Source organism: Tetrao urogallus, assembly GCF_951394365.1.
Source record: "Tetrao urogallus genome assembly, chromosome: Z".
In the NCBI taxonomy this organism is placed as follows: domain Eukaryota; kingdom Metazoa; phylum Chordata; class Aves; order Galliformes; family Phasianidae; genus Tetrao; species Tetrao urogallus.
This window is the reverse complement of record NC_136816.1, coordinates 20,030,646-20,053,010: the sequence shown is the minus strand read 5'-3', so window position 1 is coordinate 20,053,010 and position 22,365 is coordinate 20,030,646. Positions and strand designations below refer to the sequence as shown.

Below are 22,365 nucleotides of genomic sequence, written 5' to 3'. Positions count from 1 at the left end.
AGACATACCTAATTTGGCAACATGTTTTTCACCATTAGAAAAGTAAATATGGAGAGAAGCTTTTTTCTTTAAATCTGAGCTGACTTGAACCTATGAGACTTGACTAGAGTGCACAGAGAAAGAGAGCAGATGTATGGGAAATACGGTGAGGGGCTGGCTGCAAGGCTTCATGAACTCACGGAGCACAGCCTATGCCTTTTTCTGTCTTGTTGCTTTTTCTCATCTCACATAATTTGTCCCTTTGAACTCTTGCTTTCTAGTTGATGCCTAGCCACAACATCCTTGCTGTGTACTGCTGCTGCTGCACAAAGGGAGGAAGGCATTGTTGAAAAATGATGGCGTTTTGGACGCAGCTGGGATTGCTGCTATGGAAGAACTTCACCTACAGAAGAAGACAGACTGTAAGTATTAGCCAAAGAGTTTTTTGGTCTAAGTTACAGCATTGTGGCTTGCTTGTCAAGTGAAATAAGGGAAAATTTCCTGCGTATTAGTGTTTCAAATCTTAGAGGATCCTGGCAAAACAGCTGATCTGCATTTTCAGAGAGCTGACTCAAATCCTTAGAAGATAGAAGTGAGGGGGTTTAGAGTTGTTTCTGAATGCTGGTGTGTCAGAGTACTGAAATACTTCTACGACCTGGCAGGGAGGGATGTAAGTCCAGTGCCTCTTTTGTGACCTGCCTGCTCCTCAGGAAGAGTACTGTCAGGCTGTGGTTCTGTGACATGGACTCTAAACACTTTTGACTGCTGCAAGCTGCAACAACAGCAGAGAAATTCAGCCACTTCGTAATGTGGCCAAAGGTCTAATGGTTGTTTTCCCAGTGTTGGGACCTCTGCTAGAGGCAACAGCAAGCATTTTTGATCTCTAATCAAGGAGAGGCACACAAGCCTGTTGTGAAACTTTTCAGCAGAAGGCTTACTTTAAGTGGTTGGCATGAGACATGCTCTCACATTTGTGTAGAGACAAATCCAGGCAACTGACACTTTGCTTCCAAGGAGCGTTCTGATTAGCCTCAATGCTGGCCTCACTATCTGTTATCAGTATGGAACATAGCTGTTACAGTAAGCAGTAAGCAGCAGGAGTCTCTCCGTGTGGAGACAGGAACAGCGAAGCGTGGATCCAGTGCATTCTCCTCAAGGCCTTCTGTCTTAACATTAAAGAGACCTCACAAGTTACTGTAACTTCTGCACACAGTTAAAGCCAAAGAAGGCACAGTCCCTCTAGGGGTTTCAGGGGTAACTGTGTTATACTGGGCCATGTTCTGTGGAACAGGACTGTGCAGAGGAGCTGTCCCATTAGATCTGACCTTGAGAAGGCATGAGCAGAGAATGTGAAGGGAACGTTAGCTACTGAGGTGGTGAGTGGAAAGTGGTGTCTCTGATAAGCTTTCTGAACCCTGCAAATGTCAGGGTGTTTGCCAGCTGTCTGGGGCTGGGTTGCTTTAGAAACTGAGAGTCACAAGGGAGAGACGGCTATCGTATTTGCTGGTGGAGATGGAAGCAGTCTCTGAAGTCATTGCTGAAATGTCTGAGACTTGTCACTGAATTTGTGCCCTACGAATTCAGAGCTGAATGTGTCCCATTCTTAAAGTGCTCAAATAAAACCAGAGAAAGGATTGTTTGGATTTTTTTGTTTGTTTTTTACCTCAATGTCTCTGGTTACAGGGCTGTCAAGGGTGGTGGGAAGTTCTATGCAAGTGGTATGTTTTTGTCCTTATCCAACCAAAAGCCTTGATCTTCCAGGACAAGGCAGCCCATCTTATAAGCTGTGTGCCACATCAGCTGTAAGGAGTGATGCTGCTTGCTCTCTTGTATTGGGGGGTGGGGCGATTAATATCCTAACCTTGTGAACTGCTTCATAATTTATAAGAATGTTGCAATGGATTGGAGGAAGTAGTCTCAACAGTGGCTACAGCTCTTTAAAGTACATACTTTTCTCAATTACTCTAAAAGCCTATGTATCCTAGGCTCTTAAAGCTGAAAATACTTTCTTCTCCCCCTAGTACTAGCAGTCTTACTCTTGTCCTCTCCCATACTGGCTTTATGAACTTTGGGAATCCATAGAGATTGATGGAGCCTGTGTGGCAATGCATGAAGTGGTTCTACCAGGAGGAGATTTCAGAGGAGCTGAGTGCTCTGCTGAGGAAGATGGCTTTTCTTCTCTGAGTCCTCTGAAATTAACGCATCTAGTCTGAAAGTTATTTGAAGCAGTCTGGTGTAGCACGTCCTGCCAAGTAGCTGTAGGGTGGGCAATAGAAGTTCATTCAGATTTTCAGCAATGCCACAGAAATGCAGAAGGCATCTACTTGTAAGCAGAAAAAGACCTTTCTGTTGGTACTTCTGTCATGATCTTGGATCTGTTTGGCTATTTTTTGGTACTTCTGGCACCTTCTGTATCAGTTTCCTATTGAGTAGCCCAAAGGCTACTGCATACAGTCTGTACTGTATTATTAGTCAATTCATAGCAAAGGCAGCCTATCATCACAGGTTTTGTAATTTGTCTCCAGAGTTTTGCTCTAATGTTTTTAATTTGAGCTTCATCTGCAGATATCAAAAGGGAAGGCCCATTAAACAAAGACAGGGAATTACAAGAACATCTCTTCTAGCCATGCTGGTCTCATGGTTGAGCAGTTGTCATCTATTAGGAGACCAGCATCCTGAGTTTTCTGGCAGTGCTGCTCAGACATTTGTACTTACTGAAGGTGTAGCCCAGAAATAATTTGATTCCTCTTGTTTTTCCCACAAGAAGTCTGATTTCCTTTGCTTCTGACTGAACTCTCTCTTCTGCTGCAGTGAGTTTGGGCTATGTTGCGAAAGCTGGGTCCAAAGCTCAGCCTGACGTGTGCAATTCAAGCGTTACTTTGTACTGGATTACTTCCAACAGTGTTGGAGTGGGGGGAAGGGGGTACACAGGGGGAGAGCAGGGAAAGAATCATGTGCAGGGTTCACTGTTGTGAAAAAGCACTGTCTTCTTCCTGCTGTCTTGCAAGTGAGGAGACCTCTCAAGCTTGCATGGCAAGGCTGATTACCAGCTGGTAGCTCCTTGCATTGAAGCTGGACCATGAAGATGAGGACACTGGCGGGAAATGAAATGGGATTAGTTCTTGCTCAACTGATTTCCTGTTGACAAAGTATTGATCTCAATATTTAATGGTATCTTCCATTACCAGCCAACTGATACAGATTGGACATGCTTCAGGAACTAGTCTCAGTTATGAGTAGCTTATTCTGGCCCAGGTGCTGCTGTCTGCAGAGATTGTGTTCCTCCCTTTCTTCCAAGGGGGGGCAGGGGCGGCAGAGAGGTGATGCTTGCATTCACTGTTCACCATGCTGGTCTAGTGGCTGCAGTAAGTGAGGAGACTCAATTTCCATTATGTCTTTAGTGTGAGCCTGGGTCAGGCACATCCCTTTTGGTGTTGGTGTGTCTGTCTTTACAAAGGCAGCAACATATGAAGAGTGGTGGTGTAATTACTGCTGTGGGAAGTCTAGGAAGTGGTAGGGAAAGGAAGCTTCTGTGCTTTAGGAATGAAAGGAAGAGGCTTTGTTTTTTTGTTGAATAGTGTAAAGGGCTGTCCAGAGGTCCAAGCTCTCTACTGAAGTTCTACATATGCATTAAGTTTGACCCCATGTTTCAAGAGTTTCTGGCTGTGTCTCGTGGAGCAGCATTTCAGTGCAGCTGTGATAAATTGGTCTTCAGCTGCAAATATGCAGCTGATCCAGTCCAAATGGCCTCCCTCGTCTGTTCTCCTTTTGCCTGTGAGTTGGGAAGGCTGGAAGTGTGTGTGCAGGCATATGCAGAGGTGTACAGCACTTTGCATGCAGCATACACGTGGTCGCTTTCTGGATTATGCAATTAGCCATTTCTGGCTCTGCAGCAGAGGAGCTGGGGTGGATGTTTGTCTGTGCAAGCCAAGGCTGAGGCCAGTGCTTTGTCTCTGCAGCTGCAGGAGAGAGGCTGCTTGGGCACCCTGGGCAGCCTCTGCAAACCGAGCTGGTATCAATCTGCCTCCAGCGTAGCGTGGTGACATGTATAAGATGCCTGCTCCTTACCAGCAGATAGTGTGACACAGAGGGCTGTAGGGCATACCAGAGCACAGCCACCAGAGCCGGCAGAGGGAATGGCTTGTGCTGCTTCTTGGCCTGTTGGTGTCCTAGTGCTGAGCATCTCTGGCCTCTGGGAGTCAGACAAATGGTTTGGTGCTCAGAGGTACAGCTTGCTGCTGTTAGTGGCTGTGTGCCTGCCACTGTCATTGCCCATTATAAAAATGGAGGCATTTTTTTGTTAGCATGGTTTCAGTGGAATTTCTTATCCAATGATCACAGTATGTGCACAAGAATGGTGGGAACTCGTGTCCCAAATTCATCCTGTGGATCTGATACCATTGCCAGAAGTGCTGGTGAGAATGACATTCAGTTTTCATTTCTGGTCATGGTTGCCATTTGGCTGGATATCAACCATTGGGGTATCTGTGAAGATACATAAATGGTTTCCTTTGCTGGACTGTGGCATTAGTTTTGACGTTTGATTTTGTGGTGTGAGATTTATTCAAGATATAGTAGTCAAGAAATCTCACCTTTAAATTTTCCTAGAGTGCTCTGTGTTAAATGTCAATAGACTAGTTTCAGCTGTTAACAGTGTAGAATAGGAAAGCACACTTGTGAGGGGACTATCTCCTCCACAGGGTTGCAGATCTTATCCCATTTGGCTTGGTAAGAAAAACATGGGAATCTTATTAAAAGATGCTTTTTTTCCAGAGAGGGTGAAAAGATTTCTCTTTACTTGACCAAGAAAACACTTTTTTCCTTCTCTCAAGGGGGAAAAGTGCAAGATGTTGCAGCATTAAAAAAAAAGCAACTGTGTTTTCCTTGTATCAGGCTTACCTAGAGTGCATTTAGGCAGTTTTTCTGGAATGGGAAAGAAAGGGATAGCAGGTGAAGCTATGTGTTTTTGCTTATATCTCAGAAGCTCTGAGTTCAATTATTGCTTTGTCCACGTTCTTCTGTAGGATATAGCACTATCAGTGAATTTCCCTGTGCTTCAATTTCCTAAATATATATATATATATATATATATATATATATATTTTTTTTTTTTTTTAATAGTAAAACCTTTTCTTCTATCCTTATCTGATTACTTCAACAACTGAGTTCTTTCTGTCTTGAACTATGAGTACTCCAGTGTTTGCCGTGTTTACCTGTCTTGGAGAGTATAAATACATTAGAACCAAGCAGTAATTGGTGTAAGCTTAGTAGCTTTGCTCTCTTGATAACAATATATTTATCTAGCAGAGAAATTAAAGGATTTAGCGTAGCTATGCACTGGCACAATATTCATCCCTAATATTAGGGTAACAGCTGAGATGTTTATTGTGAAGATGGAATAGAAGTGCTTCCCACTAGTTCTAAAATATGAGGCCAGAAAACCAGCTGATTTCTGGGAAGAGTCATAGGGAGATTTCCTTCAGATTTCTTTCGGATTTCTTTCTTTCAAGGGATGAGGAGAACTAAAAAAAAGCCAAAAATAACCCATGTTAAATGCATCAAATTTAGTCTTGCAACTCGCCTGTATCAACAACAAACAAAAAACCTGTAACTCTTCACTGTTCTCTGAAGTCGTAGGAACAAACTTTTTGGTCCTGGAATGCATAACCAAAGGGGTGTGAGGATGTGCTTGCAAAACTATGCTGTCTTAGAAGTGGATTGTGCTGGAAACTCTGTTCTGCCCTGTATTTTGGATATGACATTTTAATGCTTTGTTGTTTCCAGTTCCAGCTGCTGATCGAAGTTGCTTGGCCTCTGTTTATTTTCTTCATCCTGATCTCTGTAAGACTTTCATATCCGCCCTACGAACAACATGAATGTAAGTACCGAACACAGCAGCTGCACAGAGAATGGTTGTTATTTCAAGGCTAGAAGGCAGCAGTGCCAACTGGCAGGAGGCAAAGATCAGGGGTAATGGTTGCATACATACCTCTTTGTAATCTTCAGAGAAGTTTTAGTGGCTGCTTTCCTTCAATCTTGGGAACTGAAGCATGTTCTGACAAGTTAATGTTCCTCGATGACTGTATTTTGCTGCTGTTTTTCTTGCCCTTGCTGTTTTTGCATATATAATGTATTAGCCAAGGAATTGCTGTGGAAATGTGACAAGGCTGCAAAACCCACACAGAACCTAAGCTTTATTTCTCATTCTTGTTCTGCATGTGACTGTATAAAAAGAAAGTGGTGTTCAGATCTCTAAGAAAGCAATCTCATTTTCAACAGTAACGTGGGCTAATGTATTACATAAAAGAACAGAAGAGCAATTCCACTCCTAACTGTACAGTGTCAACTTTCTATTCAGTAGATTGAGCAGTCTCACATTTATGGGAAAAACCTTGTAGTTTTCTTTTTACATCATACATGGGTACATTTCAGCTTTTCTGTCAAAGGGAGCTTATTCTTGCTCTGCAGATGACTGTGGTGGTAGCCATTTGATTTAGGAAGCAGAACTCATTGAAGCAATATGCTTAATCTTAAATGCGATTGGTAGTGATTTCATGTTTCAATTAGCTGACTATGGAAGAGCTCTTTGTTTATCTTTCCTTTGCCTGATTACTACAAGGTAAAGGCTAAGGGTCAGCGCAGCGTGTTTCTGGAGGGCACTCTGGATTGTTTCATTCTTAAAATAGGTAAAGAACTAGCTCTTATAGCACTTAACCCTGTGGTTTTTTGAAAGTATCTGGGATATTTTATGTTGCTTACTGGGCTTTAAAGCTAGCTTTTCAAAGTTTAAGTGCTAATAATGTCTGCAACTTCCTGATGTGGTTTGTACACTGCTGGTCTCGCTCACTGCCTAACTCTCTTTGTTTTGTGGCTGGCAGGGTAATTGAAATTTCTCTAAATGCAATCTTGTACTTTCGTGCTAGAAATTCAAATTACCTCTCCTGACTGTTACAGTAGAACTAGAAGAAATGCCTGCACAAAGGATGTGGAGCTTGAGAGAAACAATATACATTTGCTCATTTGGTACAAAGAACTGCAGCAGTCTCTTGCTAGCTTGTACCAGTCTCTTGGTACTTCTTGCCAGCTTTGGCTGTGCTGGATGTAAACTCAACCCTAGCAAGATCTGTTTTTTTTCAGCTGTTCAGAGTGAGTGTAATACAGGATTGGGACTGTTAGTTGTTAGCCTCTTTGTACATCCTTTGGTCTGGCACCTGTTGTCAGAAGAATTTTAATTATCTCTCACCTGTATTCCTTTTTCCTTCCCATTTTTATTGACTAAAGTTTTATTTGTCTTCTCCCTCTGTTGGCATCAACAATAGTAGAGTGGTGAGTATCTACTAACTTAAATTCACGCTTTCTGGTTAATTCCTCCCCTGTTCTCAAAAGCTTTCAGAAAAATGGAAACTAAATTCTTTCATTTAAGTCTGGATTGATTTGACTGATTATTCACTCACTGACAGATATGGATATGTTGTGTAGTAGAACTTTTCTTTTGCTGGGTGTGAGCAGAGATGCTGGAAAGAAACCTTGAGTTCATGATGGACTCTGTGGCAACACTGCATGCCTTTAGGGGAACTGGATTGTTATCTGTGGTGACAGTACTGTGTGCTGTTACAAAATGGCTTACAAGTGAGGCCTAATCATAGCAGTAACAGAGCTTCATGCAAGTGCTTTGCAACCTCCAGACAGCCTAGTTATTTTAGTCGTACAGTTTGTTTAATAAACTGATAAGAATTTCAGCTCTCTTTCAGCAGAACCAGGGGTTGCGCCATTTTTCTAATCTGACTTACCAGACAGGACTTTTCATTCCCTGCTCATATGAGTAACCTTTTTCTGAAAACTTTAAAGATAGATAGGTGGCTTTCACCAGATCAGCCAGAGGAGACATTTCAAACTGTGATAACTGCCTGTCATCACTTACATGTCATTAGGGTTTTGTTTCAATGTAGTGTATAAGTATCTTTATCAAGAGGAACTTCTAGTGAGGCTGCTGCTGTGTCTTGTTGAGCTTGACTTTTCCATTCCTGTGAACCCTTCAAGACGTTCAAAATGCTCTTCATTTGGAAGAAAAAAAAAAAAAAAAGACCAATATATAGAAGAGCTAGATGTGATACAATTGGAAAGGTTTTTCTGATAAATTGTGCCTTCTGACTAACACAGCTGTCTTAGAACCAGGTAATTCCTGCTTTACTCTTCTTTAGGAAACTGCATTTACATGCTTCACTGAGTTTAGAAAAATTACCATGAATTCTTGTTGCTTTTAGTTTTAATTTTTAATCCATGTAAAATTTTATCCATGTGAAGTAAAAGGCATGGAGAAGAGAGAAAGTGTTTCTTTGAGAAATTTTAGGAAAATAATCCAAATGTTTAAGCATTTTTCCTTTCATACCCTCCCCATACTCTTGTTACAAAAACAGAAATGAAACAAAAGCCAGATAATTCAGGTAAATAGTGTTTCTATTTTGAAAAGAATACTAGGAACTAATAGTCCCCTTGGTACTGGAAACAATGAACCTTTGGTTTCCTCATCTTTCTCCTGGACAGAGTCCTTGCCTTTCTCCAGGGAGGGCTGACAATCTGCCTGTCTTCTCCCCACTGCTGTCTTCTCCACCATCTGTACTGTCCAGCCTTGTTGAGTTTGAGCAGCTCTAACTTCTCATCCTTGGAGGACTTGGTACTGCTGTGGCTGTGGGGGTAGCCAGCCACCTCCCCATCTGACTGCAGGCATGTGAGGATGAAACAGGCACAATAGTGTAAGGTTCTGGGAGCAGTGGATGGGGAATGTGAGTCTCAAAGTCTTGAGGAGCTGTCTTATATGAGAGATAGTGAGGAACAATGTAACATCCCTTCTACTCCCTGGGTGGGGTAAGAAAGCAGGTTCATTTGTGGAAAGCAGAGTGATAAGTCATCTCAGAAGCAGGATTATATGATAGAAGCCTTTCTTCTGGAGTCCATGCAATTCACAGATACAAATGTCATACTGGTGGAGTTCTGCCATGGGCAGTTCATTACTGCTTTAACTCTCACCAGATTTTGTAACATAAACAGGATGTGAATGTTGTAATATGACTTAAGTAGGTCTTGAATAGCAAGAGTTGAAAACTTGTAATTGGTAGGCAGGTGTATAAGTGTTGGAACTCTGAAACTTATGGGAGAGCAGTGACATACTTATCTCAGGTAAACCAACACAGGCAACTCACAAGTGCTGACCTTGTGCTTTTGCACTTATGATGCATGCAAGTGAGGAGAGAATTTTGAAAACAAAATAACCAGAAATAATGGTGCAATGTTCCTAACAAAGTGTAATTTTTAAGTGGAGGAGGTAGGTTTGTGCAGAGAAGTTAACATCGACTCAACCTTTTTGAAGTTGACCATTATGCTCTCTTAAAAGCAGTGTGAGGCAATAAGCTGGACAGAATTGCCATTGCCCTTCTTTACTACATAGTGTTATGTCTGTCATGTGTATTGTGTCTGTCTCCTAACTATTGTGTTTTGGTTTTAGGTCACTTCCCAAACAAAGCTATGCCCTCAGCAGGAACATTGCCCTGGATACAGGGGATCATCTGCAATGCCAACAACCCTTGTTTCCGCTACCCAACACCAGGGGAATCCCCTGGTATTGTTGGAAACTTCAATGCGTCCATGTGAGTCTGCCTGCTTTTTCCTTATCTCTTTTCTCTGGGGAGCATATGGAAAGGGCATATTTTGAAGTCACCAGTTCTTTGTGTAACCCTGTGCTGTTGAGAGCCAAGTCTGTTGTCTTAGTGATCATTGTGAATTCACTCCACAAAAAGGTGAGATGCAAGGTCTGTTTTTCAGAGAGCACTTTTCCCTGGCCAACAAACCTCTGAGATGAATGGTGTAGGAGTGAGAAACAGGATCTGATGGGACTCTCCTTCTTGTTTATTGCTGGCTAATGTATTACGGGAAGCTCCACTTACGGTCAGCATTGTTACACCCTGCCTTGTTTGCTGAATTTGTACTGTCAGGCCTGCTGAAGCTGATGCAGAACAAAAAGTGCCTTCAACCCGGAAAAACACTTGAAAAGGGATAATGGCATATTTAAAATATTGAGCTTTTGTGTGGAAGCAGTTAACAAGCAGCAGGAGGCCCTATCCATCCTAGTCTGAACTGCTTTCAAATGCTTGGAGGTTACTGACCTAACTTGTTTGACCCTGCTTTAGCAGTCATCTTTAATAAGGCTCCTTAATTTTCCCAGGAATCATCACCAAAGAAAGGGTTTGTTGTAGTGGAGAGAGCAGTGTCTAACTGAAGGGACTGAAGTTTAAAACTGGGACATGAAATTTTGTCTGTGAATACTGGCTTACAGAGCTGATGACTGCTGCTTTTTTTTGTTGTTGTTGTTTGTTTGTTTGTTTTCCACCAGTGTTTCCCGCCTATTTTCAGATGCCAAAAGGTTACTCTTGTACAGCCAACAGGACACAAGCATAAAGGATGTCCAGACAGTCTTGGCAAAACTGCGGAAACTGGGAAACTTCTCTGGCTTAGGTAATGGCACGGCAGAAGGAGTCACCTACATCTGATGTTTTTTGTCTAGTTAATTCTGCACATGTGTACATTCAGCATCTCTGCCCATGACAGGGAGACTGGAAGGTCCCCTCCAAACTAAGCCATTCTGTGATTTCTGAAATGTGCAAGAACAGGAAGGTGCATGCTTATAACTGGTTGCTCATCAGTCTCTTTCCCATCTCTCAGAAGTAGCTTAAACCTCTCCAAGTTAGAGCTTTGTGTGCTCTTTAGATTATTTTGTGGAAGAGAAATGATGCCAAGGATAGCAGCTATTTTGGGTGTGATATTACAGTCCTAAAACTTGTTGAAGTGAATTAAAATGCTTTCTTTCTTAAGGAACTTTAAGTAGTGGGTGTTTTGGAAAACACTACTTACTTTACTGTTTTGTCAGTGAAGCAACAAACCCCTTATGGCTGGAATTTACCCCTTTACTACATAAGCTGATTAAGTTGGTGATGGAGGGCAAATAAGCAGAAGCTGATGCTGGCTTATGGTTTGCAGACTGAAAGCTGACTATTATCACTGTCAGATGACAATTAAATCTTCATTTCCCTTCTTGGTTTTTAGTTTCCCTGGGACAATTGGAGTGGGATACTTTATTCTCTGCTACTGTCCAATAAGATTTTGAATTATAAATTCCAAAGGAAGTGTTTTGTCTTGAAGGTTCTTTAATATGTGTCATAAAAACTGAAGATCTTTGTTTTCAGCTGACATAGGAAGATCTGCCATGTTTTCTTATCTGTCCAAATGAAAAGGTGGCTAGTGTGAGATCACACAGAAAGCTTGCAGCAGATCTGGGACTTGCAGCATCTTTACCAGTCTTGGGGAATGTAACTGGTTTCTCATTATTGCTAAGTTTCTCTGACATGGCAACATGCTAGAATTTTTTTGGGTACTTTTCTCTGAAAGATTATTTTTCTTGGCTAATTTGTTGGTGCTGCATGCTTCTTTCAGAAGCAATGGAAATGAATGATTTAGAAAAAAAAATACTTAGTGGAGCACAGCCACTGAGTGCTTTCATCTACAGTTAAAGCAGTCAGTGGCATTTCAGAGCTTTGTGCAAGTTGTCCCTCGTTTTACAATTATAGTGCTCTTTTCATCTGGGCATGACTCATGCTCCATGAAGGAAAATACCTGGTGGGCTGTGAATAGTTTCACGTGTCTAATGTGATCTGAGCATACTTTTAAGACTGAGGTATCCTTTTTATGTTCTTTCCTGTGTTTCTCAGTACCTTGTGAGTCACTTTGAAATTGTCTTGTTACTGACAAGTTGCCAGATGTATGCTGGCTGTATGTACAGGCAGGTGTGCAAAGGCTTTGTCGTGGATCAACAACTCTCTCCCCTTCAGGGCTGTGAAGAATCCTGATGTGATCAGATGTGCAGGTGTTGGCATGAGCTACTGCCTTTCTTTCAGCATTACTTGTTTACTAATGTGTAAACGACACACTTCATAGCAGGACTCAAAATCTGCAGTGCCAGGCAGCACCATCATTTTTTTTTTCACCTGAGTTTGGGGGGAGGAAAGGATATGTGGTGAACACAGGGATGAACCTGAACACAGACGATAATAAACATAATCAAAATCAGCTACAGTGACTGTATTCCTGAAGGAGAGATTGAAAGCACTTTAAAAGGGACTTGTCAAACCCTTGGCTTATCTCTGTGGTATTCTGGCAACAGCAAAAGTTGTCACCAGTGTCTGCATTGCTGTCTGCAAGTTAGATCTATCAAGGAGAGAAGATAATGGTGTTTTGTATTGAAACATGCAGTGAGCATCAAATATGGACATCTGTAAGAACATGATCAAATCTGTAAGCTGAAGCTCTCATTGCTGGGAAGGCATGAGGGGGAGGAGTGATTGCAAGAAACATTTCTCACAGGGAGTACTGTACAGGAGAAAAGTCAGAATGCTTGTGTTTCTTTATACTACAAAGACTAGGGTACTGACTGCAAAAAAACAACGTCTGACAAGTCATCAAAGATCCTATTACTGTAATAAAGTAATTCAAATGTGTAGCTTAAAAAATCCTATATCAAGCCTCTGTGTCATTAGGGTGACAGACTGTCCATTGTTAGTATGGTTTTTAGGGAACAAAGCTTGTTTGTCCTTCTCATGATATGCTCATTTACAAAGCCTCCAGCCAGGAGGTCCCTTCTGCCCACTCTTAGGCTGGCTGATTCACTCTCTGGCAGCATGCATAAGACAGCATCCCTAATCTTAAAAGTATCTGTGTTTATCCTTAGCAATGCTTAGATCCCTGTTGTGCTGCTCTTCACAGAAAGGTGTGAGGAACAGCTTAAATCCCTTCCTCTCTGAGATACTTCCCCCACTAAGCAAAACCTAAGCAGACTGGAGTGGTGAATGTCAGATGAGAGCATCCTTCCAAAACTGAAGGGATGCCCTGAGTAATTAAAAGCCTTCCGGTGTACAAGAGTAAAACTCCTTTGCCTACTTTTGTTCAGTCATTTCCTGCAATTAGTAGGAAGGCTGATTACCTGATGAGTTGATTTTTTTTTTTTTTTTTTTTTTTAAATTTGTAATACCTGGATGTATACAAGTATAACTTTGCAGCTTGAATTTTCCCAGTAAGATTAACAGTATGCTCCCTTGTGACAGGGACTCACCTGCAATCTGTGCAGCTCCCTCTTCTTTTAGGCTGGTTTGATGTCCATCTTCCACACGCTCCCATTGCTGCTTGAAGCTTTGAAAAAAGCTTCATGATCACCATGTAGGCAGTCTGTGGGTCTATTTCTTTCAGATGTTTGAATTGGTGAAAAAAGAGTTTGTCAAAGTCCTTTGTCTTTAAACTTGTTTTCAAAAAAACTTTCACAAACTAATGTCCAAACGGGGACTGTTGGTGTTTAAACTGAAATGAAGCAGATTCTGAAGGCCTGGGAAGGGATCTTGCTTTAACATAACATGGCACTTACACAGGTGCCAGGAAGTCAGGAGGAGCCTTGGTTAAACATACAAGGTAGGACCCGGAGATTTTCTTAGGCAGTGCTTTGCACTCATGCCAACAGCCTTTGTGTCTGTTGTTTCTTGGTGTGATGAGAGGTGATCCCTTGGAGCAGGTTAGTCTTCCAGGAGCTAGAGAAATGGTCTGCTCTGCTCCAGAGCTTTTCAGTTAAGAAAGGAGGGTGGGCTCAGCTGGAAACAGCCAATGCTGTCTGTACAACACCTTTTCTTGCCAATAGAAAACACTAACCAGTGATGAGAGGGACTTCAGCACCTGCAGCTGCATGGGGACTCTGTTCATGGCTGCTTTCAGCAAGCCATGAAATCTATGCGGATGCGCACACATACCGCAGCACAATCGATTTTGCGGGCAGATGCCAATGCCCTCTCCTTGCTAGCAGTTGTTACATTTCTGTCCAAGAATGTCACCAAGGTCTTCAACATAAATATGATAAGGTGAACTACAGATCAGAACAGAGAGTCAAAGACCCTGGTGACTGCTCCTCCAAGAGCATGACATGGCTGTTGGGATTGCACTTTACCATAGGCTTGGCACACTGGAAACAGGCACTGGCTTTGTAACTGTCCTCGGCACTGCTTTAGTGGAGGATAAAGTGGTACAATAAGCACTCCTTCTGTTCTGGAAGGTGGAGGTACAGCTTGCTTTTGGCTCTGAGGCATCCATTCTTTTTATCCTCTTCCTTACAATGCTTCCAAACGTTTTACTCAGCGATGCCATGAGATAATAAAAATCAAAAGGTAAAGTTAAAGGCATCTTCTGTGGTTGTTGCTAGCAGTTACATATAGAAGGCTGTTTAGCTGGTGTTTACTTCATTGACTCTTAGTTTTTAGTGATCCCAAAGGACATGTTTTTATTTTCTTGAATCCAACCCAACTAAACAGTAAGGGAGCAATGAAGTAGGCAGGGGGAAACAAACATTGCCTAAGAAATTGCATCAGATCTTGGGCTGTTATTCTACACGTGCCCTCCCTTTCCTGGTTGTTTGCTAGATTACTGTCACCCACAGTTTAGGAGAAACGTCAGCTGGATGGCATCATCTGCTGATGTTGCGCCTTGATGTCTCTAAGACCTGTACAGACAGATGTACAGGCTGATGGGTCTGCGGGAGGTCTGGTCAGGGCTAGTGGTGCTACTTCTGTTTCAACAGGTAAAGAGTGATGAAGGGTGTGGGCTAAACAGTGGCCTTGGGAGAGGCTTTCTGGTGGATGTGACCTGCTGTATGATTATTAGGATGCTCAGGGAAACAGGATGTTCTGCATTATCTACTAGATGACTTTGAGGTGATAGATAGCTCCCTCTTCAGTGTCTTCTCCCTAATAAAAATAACTCCACACCCTCAAGCTAAACATTTGAATCTGTTCTTCCATCTTCTTGCATCTCCCTAAGTAAGCAAGTTCCCTCCTTGATTTATTTGGAAGGATCCTAGCAAAAACCAGCCAGGCTAGAATGAGGACTAACAAACCGTATGTCTGGCTTTTGTGCCCAGAAATACAAGTGGTTGCAGGGTAGCATTCCTGGTATCTCATGGTAGGTTGTAAATACACAATTGGGTGGTCTGATACTGTGCTTCATTAGTGGCACATGGATCCTTGCTTTTTCTTTAGGCTGGGGAAATGCCATAAAAATATTGCCCTGTGGTACCGGTGGAGCAATCATGACTCTCAGGGATGTTCTAGGAAGTCCAGTTGTTGAACATGGTTTACTTTTAATGTGTTTTCGGTATGTGTTACTTTGTGTTAACCCTCAGCAGAGCACCCTGGGAGGTTTTTGGCAGTCTCCATGCTGCTGCTCTCAGCTCAAGGCGTGCAGCCAGCAAGGGCAGCCCAGATCTGTTTGGAAACAGAGGTAATTCTGCTTCGGTCAGGTGCAGTCTGTCAGCATGGAGCGCATGGAAGAAGCTGCCAGCATTGGATACTCAAATTGTTCTGTCATGTGCCATGTGGATTAGTTAGTTAGAAGACTCAGATGCGTACAGCAGTTTTCCCATTTCTACCTCCTTACCTTTTTTTTCACATCTCTGAATCTCTCAGCAGGCACAGATGTGAGTGTCCTTAGATATATTTTTTTTTTTCCTTCTTTGAGGTGAATTAGAATTGTGCAGGCAACTGTGAATCTGGTAGAAAAACCTTTCCAAAGCCTTGGAAGAGCAGTTGAAGTCCCTTACTACAGGTAGTGAGTGAAGCCTCTGTGTCAATCCAGAGAGTTCATTTTCTCTGTTCTAAACTCCAGCAGGTAGGCTAGCAGTCGAGAGGTACCAAGAGTGAAAAGACTTCTTACAGCATTATTCATCCCAAATTTTGCATTCTGTAGTTAGCTGCTCAACTTTTTTTTTTAGAGACATGGCATAGTATTTGCTACACTACAACAACTACATGTTGGCTCACTTATCACTCCACTGAAGTCTGCTTGTGCTTTTCTTAATATTTCAGAGGTGAAGATGAGATTAAAGTAATAAAATATTGCTGGTAGAAGTTTGGGTATGAAGGTCTACTCTACTGTTTAACTATTATTAAGAGCATCATTCTTGCTTCCTACATGAACTTACAGAGATTTTTGTTGTGCATTGTGGTTACATGACTGTGCCTACAGGTTGGGATGGGTAATCAGATACAGAATAGTATGCATTGGTGTTTTGTGTTTCTGCAGAACTGGGCTTTGTTGCCTGATTTTTGGTCTGAACTTCCCTTCAGCTGAGATGTTATTGTAGTGAGAGGCATAGGTAGAATATCTGTATGTGTGAATGTAAGAGGGAAACATTAAAGAACCTTTGGAAGTGGAATTCAGAATGTCCAGTCAGCATTACATTATGTCTGGCCTTCCTGTAAATGATGCACTGTAAGTGATGAGCTTGAGTAAAATAATTCAGAATCCTGTGACAGAAAACAATGTTCCATGTTAAAAAAACATACAAGGAAAATCACAAGGATGTCAGCATTGGTCTATGTTGGCAGAGGGCTGCACTAGCATTTTGGTTGCTTTAAGGCTCACTATCCTGATGGTGCCAGATTATAATTTGTCTGCACCATAACCACTAGTGCCCATAGTTAAAATTTGCCACAGTTCTTTTACAACAGACTAAAAAAAAATTTAAAACATCATTATACTTTAAAGGCACTGTGTTTATCTTATCATTAATTTGTCCATATAGAGTAGTGATAAAACCAGAATTGCTTATCATGCTTTTCACAGCATGTTTGGTATCAGCTGCAGAAGCAGGACAGCAGGAGATTTCTGAGCGGTTTCTTCAGTCTCCTAAAACTCTCTTAAGCCTGTTTTTTCAATGCTGACTGCTATCCATACTCTGCAAATAAAATCAAGTGTTAAATAAACAGTTGCATCTTTCATGCTATCCTATTATCTCACTCACATATAGAAATAACCTTATCAGCAAAGCTTCCTAAAAAAAGTAGTATGTTGCTGAAAATGCATTCTCAGTGCTAACTCCTCTTTGTGTTTATATTCTCCGTTCTCCATCTGAGAATTTCTGGGTTTGTTCTCAGTGACTCCTGATCTCGGTAGACTGCCTAATTTGTAGAAGATTGTGTTTGTAGCCAAACTGAGATTGGATGAGAGAAGGAGCAACAGAGCGCTAACAGCAAGCACAGTATGAAAGCAGTCTCTTGGGTTCAGCTATTCTCAGGGCATTTCCATAGACTCTCACATGAAAGTGGCTGTTAGGAAATTGCCACAGCTGGAAAAATCCCTGATCTTCTTGGTATCTGACTTGGTACTGAGGCTGGAGCATGTGATTTTGATCAGAACTACTGTATCTCCAAAGTTAATATTTAATTCTGAAGCCTGTTCAGGTAGTAATACATTTAATCTTCAGCGTGCACTACAAACATTTATTATCAAATTCTACAGCATCCCTATGAGTTAAGTAAATAAACAGCTGCCAAGGAAATGGAGTTCTCCTTTTGCAAGATAGTAACATGTGACATAGTTTTAAATGTAGTCAAGGTGCAGTAAACGATGCTAGCTTGGAAATACTGTTGATGTTGAATCAAGGTTCATTTTTATCCAGGCAACATCACTGTTTGATCACTTTCTGTGATCAAGTCCATAAAAAATAAATTTCTGTAGGCTGCCTTTTTCATGAGCATTCTGTTTGATTTACTTATTTTTGTTCTAAAATAAGTGACTGTCAGTGTTGGCATTCTGGCTAAAATCAAACATCATATTCTATCTCCAGCTGCCTAACTTCTTTGTTGCTTCAACAAACAGCAATATTGTTTATCTCCAGTCCTGACTTTCTTAGTGCAGCTACATATTATCAAGTAGAGATTGCATTTTCTGGGAGATGAATTTCTAGTTCAGGTTGTGTTTTCTGCTTGTATCACGCTTTGCAAGTTACTTGTTCACAGAGTTGGAAAAATCCTTCGAAATGGAGTGAAATTGCTGCAGAATACAAAGACGGTACATGTTTTTATGTTAACTGAATTTTAGTAATTAAGTGAGCTTGTTAAAACTGAGGATTGCTTGTGCCTCTGTGGAATGAGATTCCTTAGCTGAGGAAAAATAAGCTCCACTGCAGGCTTTGCCCTGTTTTTTTTTTTTCATTGGCATTACTGAGGTTCATGTGAACGATATTTGGGCTGACCTGTGACATATATCCTCTATAAACAACCAAAGTTTCTTCTCCTTTCTGTTCAGCTTCAATTTAAGGATGATGCAATAAAAGACTCAATTATAACATCCTTTCCTGTTGCTTTCTTAGCTTTACTGCTCTTCTAAAAAGGTAACTTTCTAGAGGCAAATATGCTTGAAAATTAGATTTCTGTTGACAGTGGTAGAGGATTTGCATGAGTACAGTCAGTGCAATCAGAACTTAACAAGCATAACCTGTTACACCTCAAGACCTCCCTTCCATGCAGTTCTCTATGTATTTTAGCATATTCCCCTTAAACCTAGTTGGACCACATCTGAGGCTGACTGAGCACACACATATCAGAAGTGGATTTGTTGATGGGGCAAAGATAGTTTATGGTGAAAATAGCAGCATCTCAATCTGGATTCTTATTCTGATTTGTATCAACCAGATACTTAGTAAAGAACCAGCTTTTATCAAACTAATTAAATGGCACTTCAGAACATAAAAAAGAAAAAGCCACCACCAAAGCCCTTTGTCACTCTCAGCCAAGGTATGTACATGAAAGAAGGATGCCCCAACAGTTGTTCTTGTAGTACATGCTCAGGTGTCATGCGCAGGTGTGTGACATTGTCAGCAGTCATCAGATAGCTCTGCTCATCTATGTTACTCCCTTCTCTCTTCACACACTTGCTTACTGCCCAGCTAGTTGGGAAAACATTAATTAGGGTGCTGTAAAGCCAGGGAACAGAAATCAAGACAGTGGATCAATTCTTTAAGCTTGCAATTGTCTTCATCTTCATCCATGCTTCCTTTCTTTTCACATTATTTTGCACTAGTAGCTGGTGAAAGTAAAAGAAATAATTTTATTAAGATGTCCATGTAGGTAATGCTCAAGGTTCCTGTATCAGAACACATTTTTCTTCCACTTGATTGGGCAGGTCATGGATTCTGAAATGTATAGGACTGTGCTTCTAAAGCAACAAGTGGCACTGCTCTATGCTGTGTTTACTTGTAATGTTCTTGTCCTCTGCATGAAACAGGTGGCAGTAATGTACTCCATGATGCATTTTAAATAGGCAGGATACCAGTACTGAAGAGAGAAAATGGTCAGTATATGTTCCATCAAGAATGACGCTAAACTGAAGAATAAGCTCCTCAGGCTACCCAGGCAAGGTCATTTCTGAGCTTGCTGATGCTGATATAAGTAGCAATGCAGCATAGTACCTCAGATACAATAGACGTGATCTCTGGCTAAGACTCGGTGTGTGAATTTGGGCAGGCCACTTCCACTGTGCATCTGCTTTTCAAACTGTGTTTTTCAAAGGCTGAAAAAGTTGGTTTTTTTTTTAAGCTATTTTGAAATGCTACTGCTCAACGATCAGGAGCTGAATGGTTGTAAAGGTTTCCCTAAACTTGTCAGAGAACATATTTTCTTGTTCCAGTGCTGAAGCTTGATTCTATTTTCCTTTGGACTTGAACCTTAAAAACAAAACTGAGCTATGTTATGACTAGCTTTCTGATGTTCATCTAAATTGAAACGCAGGGAATAGTCGTGAGGGTTGAAGTCTTTTAGACATAGGCATATGTTCAGAATAAGTAGATGGTGCTCCTGCTTAAATTAATTGAACTATGGTGATTGGCTGATGCTTGTAAATCTTCAGTATTTTGGCTGTCTTTTGGATTGGTTTGAGTCTGGGAAGCAGTTTGTTCTGGAGCTAGCTTTTGCTGTTGTATGCTTGCTTGAGGAGCATGAGGACTTTGCCCTCAATCTAGAAGTTACGTCGTTTCCCAACAGTAGGGAAAACAAGATGCACTGTGATCTGCTGACATCAGACCTGGTATCATGGTAAGCCAGATATGAGCTGAGTTTCCCCAAATCTGTTCTGAGAGCAAGGAAGGGAGCTGTGGCAGGATGCAGCTTTACACTCAGAGAAGGTGTGGCTTTTTTCTTCTTTCTTACAGTGCAAAGCCAAGCAGTGGCCCTGCAAGATGGCCAGGCTGCTTTGATCCTGGGCAGCTTTTCCTGTTATTTTGCTTACAGTTCACCAGTACCCATACAGGTTTTGTAAGGAATGTCTTTCAAACTGTACACCTGGTGCTGGGCTGCTGCTGTTTGGAGTAGTGTGGTGTTGCTTGGGTGATTCTGCCTGCTGCTCTGTATCAGCTATTCTGATACAGGTATTTTCTGTCTTTGAGTAGCAGTCTTCCAGATGCTTGCTCACGTATCCAACTCATGAAAATCCTTCCACTATTAGTAATGGTCATCTTATTAAAATGTTCAGTTCTGCTCTTTCCTATGACTTGAATTTCCACTGAATTTGAGGTCACTTGCCCAAGTATAAGCAATGCTGGACTGGGTTCTTGTTGGTCACAGCTAGTACTTCCACTTAGATCCATGGTTTTTAATAGCATAATTTTACACCATGCATTCTCACAGCAGTTTGCCACTGGCATACTGGTCTTTGTTTTGTTTTGTTGTTTTCTTTTCTTCTGAATGTGACCATTCCATTTGTTTTCTAGTCTGTATTTATTGATTTCAGTGTGTCTGATTGTGTCTCTGAGTTGATGTTTCAGAGTATTCAAAATCTGCATGTTATCTAGGGCATAATGTTCCTAGTGCAGTCAAAATCTAAGCCTCATTTTTAGCAACCAACCCTTACCTTCTGGCTCTTTAGAAGCACTTCTGTGGCATTGCCAAGTATGTATTTTTTACTTCTGAGCTGGATTTAAACATCAGAAACCTTCTCCATAGCCTGAAACATGTTCTATATATCACTTTTGACCATTTGTTTGTTGTAATAATGAAGCGTCATATCTGGTTGGACCTGAGGTATGTTATCAGGGTTGACAAGCCAGTTCATAGGCTGGGAGATGTGTAGCTTATCCTTATTTTGTGAAAAATAGCAAGAGAATTTTCAACCTGTTTTAAGTGACGTGTGATTCAGAGCTTTGCTTACAATCTGCTTCTGAAAACAGTGAATGTATTTGACTTTTCTTAAAGCCTGCTTCATTTATTGGGCTGTTTGAAGCCCAAGTAGTTGTGGTTTTGTTTTGTTTTGTTTTCAGTAGGCAAGATGTATTTCACAGTTGTCTGTGCTGATAACACAGCAGGGGGATAGGCAAGAATATCTTCTGTGGTATTATGCAAGACCTGGAGAGCGTGGGAGCTGGTGTGCATCCCTTCCTAGAAGCTTTGGAGGCTGCATTTGTTCACAGAACTGCTCCTGAGCACCATGTGGCTTTTCACTTCTTCACTGATGGAGAGGCTTTCTATTCCATTTTTGTCACAAAAGAGGGTTTTTGGGACTTCAGGTAGTACCTAAGCAAAGATACAGCTTTGTGTTTCTTGCTGACTTTCCATATAAGTTTGAAGCTACCTTAAACTGTCTCTGCATTCTTGAAGCCGACATGCCCTGAATAAAAGCTAACCAATCTCTTGTATCAGTGCAGTGTGTCAGCTGTGCTTTCTATCAGAGCGGTTGTGCTGGCTGCTTTTTTAAAGCCCTTCTAAGCAAAAATGCTACCTTAAAGGGGAATGGAGTTGGCTCCAGAGCAGCCTGCAGGCCCAAGTTGCATGCTGACCTCCCAGTACTTCTCTTAATATACAGCGGTGTTTTGTCCAGTGTTTACGTTTGGCTCATGGTGAGCAAAGCAACAACCTTCTACTGAAGGTGCCAAAGATGGCCTGAGAGAGTGCTGTGTCAGGAGTTCTTGATCAGCAAGTTCAACAAATCAAAAGATCATCCTGCCCACATCTTCCAATTCCCTGTTCCCTGTTTCTCCTCCTGATCTTCTTCTAAACTCTGTGGCTGTTCTACTACACCATAAAAATGAGCTTGAAATCTCTCCTTGTGCCAGAGATAGACATGCTGCAGCAGTGGGACTTGTCTCTTGATGACAGTAAAATAGCGTGACTGGTGGACCTCAAGCAAGGTGAACCTCTGGCAGGGGGAACCACTCTGATGAGCCTGCTAGCTTTGGTTATCCAATCACTTCTCAGTTCTCCATACTCACCTCCTCTGACAATTTTCATTACAACAAGCAAGAAGGACGAGAATAGTGAGCCCCCTCTACACTGAATGGCAGGAAAGCGAGTACCTGTGGAACAGTGCATACCTTTATTCCAGGAGACATCCTAGCTACTGGAGGTGGACAGGAGGCTGCCACCTCTCCATACACTTCACCAGAGGACATAACAGAAACATCAAAATACAAGACTTTTGTTAAATGAATGCTCTCTGAAAATGAATTCACTCAGTGTCAGTGAATGCCTCCACAGGCAG

At 41.6% G+C, this 22,365-nt stretch overlaps 1 protein-coding gene across 1 annotated transcript in view; it reads left to right on the top strand.

Moving 5' to 3' along the window:
- Positions 1 to 335: 335 nt before the first annotated feature.
- Positions 336 to 22,365, top strand: part of ABCA1 (ATP binding cassette subfamily A member 1) — a gene marked incomplete at both ends in the record, with an annotated part of 73,528 nt that continues 51,498 nt past the window's right edge. Inside the window, 4 exons of the mRNA XM_079548114.1 lie at positions 336 to 401; positions 5,764 to 5,857; positions 9,482 to 9,623; positions 10,367 to 10,488. Coding sequence (XP_079404240.1) covers positions 336 to 401; positions 5,764 to 5,857; positions 9,482 to 9,623; positions 10,367 to 10,488 — 424 coding nt within the window. The remainder of the gene's footprint in view (positions 402 to 5,763; positions 5,858 to 9,481; positions 9,624 to 10,366; positions 10,489 to 22,365) is intronic.